The sequence below is a fragment of the Cololabis saira genome, chromosome 3, assembly GCF_033807715.1.
Source record: "Cololabis saira isolate AMF1-May2022 chromosome 3, fColSai1.1, whole genome shotgun sequence".
NCBI classification, from domain to species: Eukaryota; Metazoa; Chordata; class Actinopteri; order Beloniformes; family Belonidae; genus Cololabis; species Cololabis saira.
Window position 1 is genome coordinate 8326393 of NC_084589.1, and position 12084 is coordinate 8338476.

General features: G+C 43.0%; 1 protein-coding gene across 1 annotated transcript; it reads left to right on the forward strand.

The window, feature by feature from the left end:
- The first annotated feature begins 3579 nt into the window (after positions 1-3579).
- LOC133440579 (kelch-like protein 10) lies at positions 3580-10746 on the forward strand. The gene is made up of 5 exons (XM_061717894.1): positions 3580-3704; positions 6223-6703; positions 6939-7532; positions 8312-8461; positions 10441-10746. Exons 1-5 carry the CDS (start codon positions 3580-3582, stop codon positions 10744-10746), a joined length of 1656 nt encoding a protein of 551 aa, XP_061573878.1.
- Positions 10747-12084: the final 1338 nt, after the last annotated feature.

Sequence of the window (12084 nt, forward strand, 5' to 3'; positions counted from 1 at the left end):
CTTAATATCGTGTTGTATGTGGCTGCTTCCGATTTTATTTGTTCACAACGGTCTTTTTCTTGTCCATTTTCTCCTCAGGAGGAGGTCCAGGGTCCTGATAGCCAGCCGGGATTTCAGCATGTCCTGAAACTGGCCAGGGCCCTGGTGGAAGCCAGGAGTCTCCAGGGGCTCGGAGAGAGACGGGTAGACAGACTCTGGCAACGCCTGCCAGAGCAGGATGAGCAGAGAGTCGTCTACCCGTCTGCCGTATTTTAACAGCTTCTCACCTCCACTGTCTTCCAGCTGCCTACTCGGACTCAACTCCTGCAAACTGGTCAGATGCAGCCGCCTGGTGGAGGCCGTTTGCAGCAGCTCTGCCGTCTCCATCCTGCCCCCACACGCGTGGGAGCATCATGAAGACCCGCTGGTCCCTCATCCAGAGGATCATGAAGACCCGCTGGTCCCTCATCCAGAGGATCATGAAGACCCGCTGGTCCCTCATCCAGAGGATCATGAAGACCCGCTGGTCCCTCATCCACGCCGACTACGTGTCCATCAGGGAGACGGTGCTGGCAGCCCGAGGCTGATGGTTCAGAACAACATTCAGCTCTTTGAGCTGAATCAGAGGACTCTGTCCCAGTGGTAAGAGCTGCTGTTGGTGATAAGTCTGTGGCGGAGTGGAAGGAGGAAATGAAAAGACAAAAAAAAATGAGGTTTTGTATATAAATGTATAGTTTTTTATTATTTGTATATAGTTTGTTTTTATTTTGTATATAAATGTATATATTTGTTTTGTTGATCTATTTTTCTATATTTTTCTTGTTTTTGTGAGGGGGGATATACTGTATATTGTTTTTCGGCACTACCTTGTTCTCTATAGCAGATATAACATGAATTACTCCTACGTGGGATCAAAAAAGTTCTTATTTTTGCCATTTTTCAGACAATAAAATAACATGTTTTGTTGATGAGAAAATATGTTTCTTTATTTTTCTTATTTTTGTGAGGGGGGATATTGTTTTTCGGCACTACCTTGTTCTCTATAGCTGATATAACATGAATTACTCCTATGTGGGATCAATAAAGTTCTTATTTTTGCCATCTGAGAAAATTAAATATATTATATTTGGTGCCTAACTGTTTCCCAAGTATATTAGTGCGTGTGTGAATGAATAAATGAAACGTAAAACGTAAATTTCTTTGTAGAAAGGCGCTTTATGAAAATAAGTCAATTTACTTGTATTAGTTTACAGCGCAGTGTCACTACCTGATTTGAGTCGCTACCCTATTTGAGACACACATGCGCGTCCAACATCGTCGGCCATCTTGGAAAGCAAAATACGGCAACACCACTTGGACAAACTATATACATAAAAATAAATGGAAAAACAGCTTTTATTTTATTACGTATTAAGCAGACAGCTATTTAGTGCTTTTATTTTGGAGGCGTCTCGCCGAGACCTCGTAAACATCCAGCGACTTTAACAGTTAAAGTTTAACAGTTTGTGTGTTATGAAATTGTCAGCATTCCTAAACATCTCTACAATAACCTTCCCAATAACCCCTGCTCATAACCACACAGCGGACTTACCTAAAATTTCAGGATGACGTCAACCATTCTCTGGCACTCCAATTCACAGACTTTCGACAACAACCCAGCAACAATAATTTTGGATTTTGCAAGTGGATCCCTTATCTCTGAAAATTTTGATAGAAGTCACTGGTTGTGCCGTTGGTCTGGACAAAGGAGTTCCCATCAAAGGTCTATTGTCATCCGGGTCACAGCACCAAATTGTTGAAGAATATTATCAAAACCAGTTCAGAAGTCCGCTTGTGGTGTAGTGAGTTTTATTCAGTAAGCCGGCGGTGGGCATGACCAGCACAGATCAGGGTGGCTCGAGTGGCTCGACGACAAAACTTTTATACAGTAAATTCAAGGCGCAAAAGGCAGGGAATACACAGCCAAGTGACAGACGAAAAGCAATTCACAGTTGGATGTGATCTGTGGCCAAATGTCCCCATCGGGCATTTGGCATGACTGTCACTAAGTTCCAAATCACCCCATGGGGTGCTCGAGTGTTTCAAGTCTGTTTGAGGCAACTTCCAAGGTGTCGTCTTCTGCAGGGGGGGTAGGAAGCTGATATTCAGGTCGACCACGGTGCTGTCACAATGCCTCATCAACAGCAAGTCTGTTGTCACCCAATTATTATTTTTTCCTACTTGATGCAGATATTTGTAAACAAACACATGTCCATGGCTATTTAAGGTTGATAATTTATTTGGAATTTTATCTTTCTTTTTTATTATCAGTGGTGTTTATTGCACTGTGATTAATGGTACAGAAACAGATGTCTTTAAAAAATGTATATATCTGTATAGAAAAAAGGGCTGTGGGAACATAGACACGCTCCCGCACAACCAGTACACTTTATTTCAGTCAGCAGGTCAGAATGCTTGTCTGTGATTTTCAGAAAAATGTATAAGTCTTTAAGTATGTACAGGACTGTCTCAGAAAATCAGAATATTGTGATAAAGTTCTTTATTTTCTGTAATGCAATTAAAAAAAACAAAAATGTTTAAGATTAAAGGAGCATGAGGCTCCTTTTAAGAAATGAGACTCTCTAGCGCCACCCTTCGCCACGACGGCCGTTGGGGGTACTGCAGCCAACAGTGAAGCCGGCACAGGAGAACGGGGAGAACGCGCATGCAGCGTCATGTTACGTCACATCCGCAGGACAGCGCGGGAAATTCAGCCCCCGAATTGTAGCACATTTTGCAGCACACAGCCTGTTCAAGGCAACGGAGAGATACACTAGAGGGCTCATTCTTTTTGGTTTGGAACGCTTCACTTGACATTATTACTAGAAAACTTGAAACATATACAAATTTTTTTCATAAATCCTGCCTCTATCCTGCCTCATGCTCCTTTAAAGCGACACTACGTAACTTTCCAGAGTCATTGTGATGGTACATCAACTTCCAACAGGTTTAATGACACCTTTGTCATGGTCTGAGGGGTCTGTATCGCCTTCACTGGCACTATGTAACTTTGAGGAGCATGGTAGGAACCCTGCCACACTACTGGTAAAGCACTACCGCTTTTGTCCAAAGGAGTCGCCAAACTCAACAAAAGCTGAAAGTTACATTGTGCTGCTTTAAGATTCCCAGAATATTTAAATTTTTTGAGATAGGATATTTGAGTTTTCTTAAGCTGTAAGCCATGATCAGCAATATTAAAATAATGCTTGCAATATTTCAGTTGATTTGTAATGAATCCAGAATGTATGATATTTTTGTTTTTGTAATTGCATTACAGAAAATCACAATATTCTAATTTTCTGAGACAGTCCTGTATGTTCTCAGGAAGACATACAACTCTATGGCTTCATCTGCCGCGCTGGGTGAGTGTAAGAAGTTCTCTGCCATTATTAATAGAACTACTGACAAGTTCAATTGTTGCTGCAGCAAATTTGGTTTAAAAAAATACAACCAATGACATGTTGACAAAAGAAGGGAATAATAGAATTATTTTCGAATAAAAACAGTATGATAATACCGGCAAATAATCAGTAGTTAAAATATTTTGAGCTACATTTGAGAATGGACAACTCTGTGTTGAAGGAGCTCCTTCTGGAGGAATCGCTGTGCGACGCCGTGATCAAAGTTGGAGATGGGGAGTTTAAAGCTCACAGGATCATCCTCTGCGGCTGCAGCTCCTACTTCAGGTGAAAGGATTCATGCTATTTTCATGAAGTACTTCATTATCCTTTAGCCTGATTTTCATGTAACATGGAGCAACTTCAAATGCTTTTAATAAACGTTGTAAATAGATTTTGAGTTAAACTGAGATGTGGAAGACTAACATTCTTTGCCTGCTCCGTCATCAGCTTCACTGATGTAATCGGCTTTGTTGATAGTTAGCAATGAGCTCATGGAAATGTGCCCAAGTCAAACATTTATCCACTGGGAGATCATAAGTGTTACATTGCAATACTTAACATAACGTGGATTTAAATGATGCATCTTCTGACTTCACTGCAAACTGAATATGGAGCTAGAACAGTTTTCAATAATCACAAATTCAGGGCAAGATTCACATTCACGGGATGATTTGCAAATGCACAGGACAATTCCCACGTGCGTAGGACAAGATACACAGATGTATTTCTGATGCACACACAAATTTAACCTGATTTACAAATGTTTGGTGGTCTGTGGACTTCGCTGCATTTGTGTGTGAATTTTGAGTCTCCCCTGACTTGCGTCAGACAACAAATGTCTTTTTTTAAACACAGAATGATCTGCAACCAATCAGATATCCTCCTTGTTTCTGCCAATCATAAGAACGCACCCAAAGTGCAGAACGATTTACTCATAAGCCAACCACATTAAGACATTCAAACCACTATATGATGTGAATTTCAGTCAGTTCAACATGGCTCCCAGCAAGGACCGCAGAGCCACTAATCAAACATATCATTCAAGTTTCGCTACTTAAAGCAGCACTATGTAACTTTTCCACCTTAATATAATATTTCCAGAGTGATTGTGATGGTACATCAACTTATAACAGGTTTAATGACACCTCTGTCATGGTCTGAGGGGGTCTGTATCGCCTTCACTGGCACTAGGTAACTTTGAGGTGGATGGTAGGAACCATGCCACACTAAAAAACGGCTTTGACTGTTTTACGGCATACATCACTTCCCCCTCCTTCCCGATCCGAGTCGAGACGAAAGCTGCGCGGGGCGTGGAGTGCAGAGCTCAGCAGAAGCTGGTGTCATGGCCGAAGCAGCGAAAAAAACGAAGAAAATAAAAGTTTTATCGGAGAAGGCGAAAAAAAGAAAGCGGGAGAGTAACAAGCTAAATGCCCGGACAAAAAAAAATAAATAAAATGCCCGGACAAGAATAAACATTGGCCCGGTGTTCACTCACTGGCATGAGATAAAAGACGAGGAGGGATGTCTGACCGATGGGAAAGTTCTATGTTCAATAAGAATCAAAATTAGAATGTTTTCACATTCGTCTTGGGTTTTGGTAATTCTAAATTACTGACAATATCAACAACAGACACAGAATAATAATAGTGATCATAAAATGGTGTAATTGGCAATGAGGAAGCTTTATAAAATAATAATACAATTGAATAGAATTACAGCACTAGAGGAAATAATGCAATGCAAAGAAAATGTATAGAACATTTCTACTATTTTTCCTGAGAACTGTAAAATTGTGCAGGGCTGATCTGCAAAACATTCAGTTATTCACAGGTTATAAAGTATTTTTTTATTCTGTCAGTAAGTATGTTGTATGTTGGATTACTAATTTATGACGAAATCCCACTAAAAAACGTGACAGGAAAAAGATGCAGTAGAACAAAATCAGAGCGTTTGTAGTTTGGGGCGCATTATCTGGCTGAAACAGGACAGCTGCTAATAAAACCAAGTTGAACTTAGTGATTTTCAACTTCGTCATATTATATTGTTTAGCCAAAAATAGATACATTACCTCTTCACTATCCATCCTGCAAACGATTGCTGAAAACAGAAAAGTAGTTTTGAAAGTCCGTCCCATCTTCTCTCATTCACTATCAAAACAAATGCAGCGACGGGAACAGGATCTTTCCGGCAGTACACGCTGGTACTCATGGGACATGTAGTGTTCTTTCTGGATAAAGCACTACCGCTTTTGTCCAAAGGAGCCGCCAAACTCAACAAAAGCTGAAGTTACATTGTGCTGCTTTAATGTGTTTACTTGCTAATCTCAATCGCTTTAACTGAACAACTTCCAATACAGTCCTAATTAAACATCTGTGATTTTCTTACACTGACATCCACTGTTGCTGTGGACATGAACAGAAATGCTCTAAATCCACAGGGATTTCCTGTTTCCTCCCTTGTTGAGGTGAACAAACCCACGACTTCCAAAGGTTTCTTTTCCTCCAGTCTAGTAGCACCTACCTTGCCGTGCAGTGCTGCATGCACGGATCATTCCATGTTTAAAAAAAGACATTTGTGGATAGAGGCAAGTCAGGGGAGACTCAAAATTCACACACAAATGCAGTGAAGTCCACAGACCACCAAACATTTGTAAATCAGGTTATCTTTGTGTGTGCATCAGAAATACATCTGTGTATCTTGTCCTACCACGTGTGAATCTTGCCCTGTGCATTTGTGAATCGGTCTGTGCATTTGTGACTATTGAGACTGTTCTAGCTCCATAACCTGAATGTTGATCCCGCAGTGAGCTGTTCTGCAGCAACCCAACACAGAAGGTCTTCAGCTTCCCGGACGTTTCATCAAAAGTGATGAGCCTCATCGTGGAGAACGCCTACACCGGCTCCGTCACAGTGACGGAGGACAACGTGCTGGATCTGTTGGCGGGAGCGCAGCGCTTCGATGTCAACAGCATCATTCAGGCCTGCTGTGACTTCCTGCAGAAAAACCTCAGCTCCGACAGCAGCATCGTCGCCTGGAGACTGGCAGAACACTCCCAGTATCCCGAGCTGAGGGAGAAAGCCTGCCTTTACATCCTGCTTCACTTCCAGGAGATTGCAAGGTTCTCCCAGGAGTTCGTGCAGCTGTCTGTGGAGGAGCTGACGTATTTCATAGAGAAGGACGAGCTGAACGTGAAGCAGGAAAGTGCTGTTTTTGAGGCAATCCTCCGCTGGATCGGCTTTGCCCCCGAGGAACGCAGGGACCACCTGACCACATTGCTGCCCAGCGTAAGTCAAGGCAGGACATTAAATGAACTATTAATGATTGAAATGCAGTTCAGAAGTTCTGCAACCACAGTTTTATGAGTTGAAGTGGCAGATAAAGTATCTACCACCACCAACAGACCAGTTAATGATGAAACACAAGTTAGAGTTTTGGCCTTGTAAGGGCTAATGTACAAGTCTGTGTTAATTGTGATCACTTATGTAGTCTCTATCTGCAAATGTTCTTGTTTCTGTCCAGGTCCGCCTGCTCTTAATGCCCATTGAGTACTTGGTTGAGATTGTGAGCAAAGATGATACTGTAAGGAACAACCTGGACTGTGTGAATATGGTGACCAGCACCGTGGAGATCCTGCGTGACCCCAGCATGGAGAGACCCCCCACACGCACACGCCTGCCCGCCGAGCTGCTGTTTACTATCAGTGGCTTCCATGACGGTCGTCCAAATGATAAGATCGAGTTACACAACGTGCGAACTGACCGCTGGCTGACAGTATATCAGAATGATCAACCTTTTCCAAGGTACTGCGGTTGCGTTCACCTCCAGGGATCCATTTATTTTATTGGCGGCAGTGACACCCATTACTACTTAAGCAGCGTGCAAAAGTTCACCCTCGCCACCCAAAGATGGCAAGAGGTTGGGTCGTTGCATGAGCCTCGATGCTTCATCGGTGTGGCCGTCCTGAACGGCTTCATATACGCCATGGGAGGCATGAATCGCTCTAGGAGACTCAAGTCTGCGGAGCGGTTCCAGCCCAACACCAACCAGTGGACTGAAATCGCACCGATGCACCATTGGAGGGCTGATGCTGGCGCTGCAGCTCTGCACGGCAAGGTGGGTGCTACCACACCGGAGGAAAAGAAACCTTCTGAAGCCGTGGGTTTAGTTCTCCTCAACAAGTGGAGACCAGGAAATCCCTGTGGGCGAGGATTTAGAGCATTTCTGTTCATGTCCACAGCAACAGTGGATGGAACAGTGTCAGAAAATCACAGATGTTTAATTAGAACTTCTGGAAATTGTGATGCCTATCAAGAAAAAAAGGTTGCATCCCCTTTAAAGCCATCTGACATTAAACTAGATGTTTTTAAATTATCTGTCTAACTCTATATCGCAGTATCTGGCCCAGCTATGATTAACAAGAAGCAGTTTTACTAGTAGGCTATTTTTAACATTTGAGAGGTACTAACCTCGTTCATAATGACTTAAAAATGTATTCATCTGTCTAGTAACTGTGCTTCCAGTGGAATGCTAACCTCAAAATGTTGAATTTAAACAAAGATTAAGCTCATTAGAGCTTCTGTTTTTTGTTTTTTTTTAATCTCCCATTAGGGGAGTTTCCACCTGCCAGTGTTTATGTTATGTTTATTTAATAATTGCTCGGGGGTCATGTTCTGGTCCCTGGAAAGATCCTGGAGACAACTTCTGTTTATATATAGACGCTATATAAATAAAATTGAATTTAATTGAAAATTGAATTGTTTCACAAAAAATATGTACAATAAAATTGTAAAAGCACAACAACATATAGCAAATGTAATGTTGCAGATTGAACACTTCATGTTGGCATCATGGCTTTAATGTCCCATGCTGTTGAACATTTTTGTATTTCCCAGATATACATCTGTGGGGGATTAAGCGGCGGGGAGCCTCTGTTTTCTGCCGAGTGCTACAACCCTGACACCGACCAGTGGACGCTGATCACGCCCATGGAAACGGCTCGGTACGGAGCCGGCGTCGTCAGCTACAACGGACACATTTACGTGGTAACCATTTTCAGCATGTGGGAACTTTGCATTATAAGTTTTTTAAATCAATTTTGCAAATCATTGCATTGGTTTCTGGTTGCATGTGAAGCTGTCTGATGTGTCTGAAACATACATTTGGAATATTGCAAATCAGGGGTCAGCGACCCTGGTCCTGGAGAGCAGCTATCCAGCATGTTGCTACGCTGCTTCCAGCACACCGTGATACACGGAGCTGTGTCGTCAACAGTGTTGGGAATAACGCTGTTATTTTTTCCCAGTAACGGGAAATCAGTTATGGGTGTTCTTTAAAAATTACTATTTCAGACGTTACAACGCCGTTACTGTTATTGTGAAATGTGGCGCGTTACACTGACTTGATATCTAATTGCTGTTATCAGACCTGACTCATTCTGAGTGAGTCAGGTCAGGTGAGTAAGGTTGAGGTGATTCAGGTGCATCACGTTGGAAATAGTAAATAGTTATATTACCCGTTACTTTTCAAGTACCCGTTACTTTACATTTCAAACCTGACTCACCTGACCTGACTCACTGAGAATGAGTCAGGTCGGATAACATCAATTACATATCATGTCAGTGTTGAAAGATCCTCGTGTTCGTTTGCACCATAAGAAAACCAGTGAACAGAATCAAATGTTAATACAAGCTTTTATTATATCATGCACAATGTTTTCCAGCTGGAGGTACACTTTTCTCAAACCACATAGGCAGGAGAGAAATGCACACAGTGGTCATCGATCCAGTTGTATTTATACTAAAAAGGGAGGTGTTCGTTGTACGTGAACCCCATCTGGCAAACATATCAGAACTTCAGTCGTATGTCCCTGTTTATTGCTTCCTACTTAAGATGTCAACCCAGATAACGGAGGAGACCCATCAGTGTTAAAACATATGTTTCTCTTCTCAGTTGTTTTCACCTAAAGAAATACTATTTAACAGCCTAGTCATAAAGCAGGAGTCAACAACAACACCAGTGTAGAATCTTATAGAAAAACCCTTAAAACTTTTAAACAATTTCATAAAATCCTAACAGTGTGTAGTAACGCGCCACATTTCACAGTCAGTGACGGTAACGGCGTTGTAACCTTTGAAATAGTAATGAGTTAGATTACCCGTTGCTGGGAAACAATAACGGCTTTGGTAACGCCGTTATTCCCAACACTGATCATCAACATAGACGTACAGCCCTTGATGACAAGCTGACGGCCGTCAATTAGAATCAGGTGTGTTGATGCAGGCAGGGCCGCCGCAAGGGGTGTGCGAACCGTGCGACCGCACGGGGCCTTGCGCCCCAAGGGGCCTCGCGCTATGGGCCGTTTTTGAAAAAAAAAAAAAAAAAAAAAAAAAAATGAAATTTTTTTTTTCGTTTTTTTTTTCGTTATTTCCATTATAAATATCAGCAGTCACGTTCCATTACAGACCTAAATGTGTATTAGTCTGTGCATATCAATAAATATATGTGCAATGATGCGCGTGTCTGTTGTTCAATACAACTGATCAGACCAAGCGCAGACACAAGCTGCTCTGATCCAGACGGGTGGAGTTGGAACAAACTGTCACACAATGTTGAGAGAACGAGACAGATTCAGGAAATTTCCATCAGGGGATGAAAAAATAAAAAAACTAAAGATAATGGAAGAGTTTAATGCCTCTCTGAAAGGCTCGTTTGATAAATTTGTTACAAAAATCACCGATCCGACCAGGTCTCAAGCAGCCGTGGGGCCCCGCGTCGAGGCAAGAGATGATGATGAGGCAGGGGAAGGTATCCAGTATTTTGATAATTGGAGAGTTAAAATTGCGCATATAGACAACCGATCCGATCCGAAAAACCCAAAAATTTTGCGGGCCCCCCCCCGGCCATTTCGCAGGGCCTCGCAAATCTCCCAGACGGCTCTGGATGCAGGGAAACATCTAGAACCTGCTGGACAGCTGCTCTCGAGGACCAGGGATGTAAATGAGGTGTTTCTTCTCGCTCCCAGGCTGGAGGCGAGGACGGCACCAATAACGTGTCCACCGTCTCCGCCTACGACCCCGTATCCAAGCACAGGCGCACGGCGGCCCCCATGCTTTACACCCGCAGCTGCTTCGGCATCGCCGTGCTGGAGGAGCAGCTGTACGTGGTGGGAGGCTTCCAGAACGAGGACTCGCTGGTGTGCAGCAAAGTGGAGCGCTACGACGGCGCCGGCGACAGCTGGCAGGCCGTGCGTGACCTCGACCACATCTGCGTATTCGTCAGCTGCTGCGTGGTGGAGCGGGAGCCGCACGCAGTGGCCTACCTGTCGTAAACGCCGTCCTCTAAACCAGCTCTCAATCTAGTGTCACATAACGACATACATACATTTCAAATAAAGGAGAGAATTCATCTGTTGTGCTTCCATTTTGTGGCGTGACAGTCAGTCAGAACATATAACTATTGCTTGCAGTTAGTTGATATTGTGATTTTCAAAATGGATGCCGTTTTGTTTGTATTTACATTTACACTGCGTCTAACAAACAGCTTCGTAGTTCCCTGGTTGCTGCAGCATGAAACAAAGAGCCACATTGTTGATCTCTATAATATTTTTCATTTTTAAATAACACACGTTTTGAATTTTTCTGCAAACCGGCCACTAGGGGGCATCCCAATTTGTTTGCGGTGGTTTTTGAGAACCTTAAGTACATAACTAACACCATGCCAGATATCAAAAACTTGTCACCAAGTGCACAATCTTTATGATTTTTGACATATTCCCTCCCAGCTATATAAAGCAATCCTTGGTCTACTCCCACATTATTTATGCAACTATATTTCCAGAATTCACAGCAATTACTGCTTAGGTTCCAATGATTTATATCTGCTAAACGTGCCAAAGGTGCATTCCGAACCAGGTAAACAGTTTTAAATTCTCTGCACCTGCTGCCTGGAACCTGCAACTCCCTACAGAAGACACTAAACCTGAAGGATCTCATCACTGTTGGACATTTGAAAAGCCGTATGAAGGATCTTGCAGCAGCTACTTTTCACACTCTTTTTAGAAAAAACAACATATTGTAATGTTCCCGGAAACATCAGCAGAGGAAAAAGGTCAGGTATTTCCAAGATCCAGGTTTATAAGACAGCTTTAGCCAGACACAAGTCAAAAAGCACTCATCCTCAAGACCCCAACAGTCCCAACTGACCCGTTCACCCAAAAACTACCGGTTCAACCCGTGTCTCTTAGTAACATAACGGCTCCCAGAAGTCCCGCCTTCAGTCACTCTTAAAGGAGCATGAGGCAGGATTGAGGCAGGATTTATGAAAAAAATTTGTATACGTTTTAAGTTTTCTAGTAATAATGTCAGATGAAGCGTTCCAAACCAAAAAGAATGAGTCCTCTAGTGTATCTCTCCGTTGCCTTGAACAGGCTGTGTGCTGCAAAATGTGCTGCAATTCTGGACCCGAATTTCCCGCGCTGTCCTGCGGATGTGACGTCACATGACGCTGCATGCGCGTTCTCCCCGTTCTCCCGTGCCGGCTTTTCTGTTGGCTGCAGTACCCCCGACGGCCGTCGTGGTGAAGGGTGGCGCTAATGAGTCTCATTTCTTAAAAGAAATGCTCCTTTAAAGGGGCCGTGTAGCGGGTCGCTACACTACCCCCCCCTTAC

Excerpts from the sequence above, each read along its gene's own strand:
- LOC133440579 (XM_061717894.1), top strand. The coding sequence starts at position 3,580 with ATGGACAACTCTGTGTTGAAGGAGCTCCTTCTGGAGGAATCGCTGTGC. Across the intron at positions 3,705-6,222 it reads GGCTGCAGCTCCTACTTCAG|TGAGCTGTTCTGCAGCAACC; the intron begins GTGAAAGGATTC and ends TTGATCCCGCAG. Across the intron at positions 7,533-8,311 it reads CTGCAGCTCTGCACGGCAAG|ATATACATCTGTGGGGGATT; the intron begins GTGGGTGCTACC and ends TGTATTTCCCAG.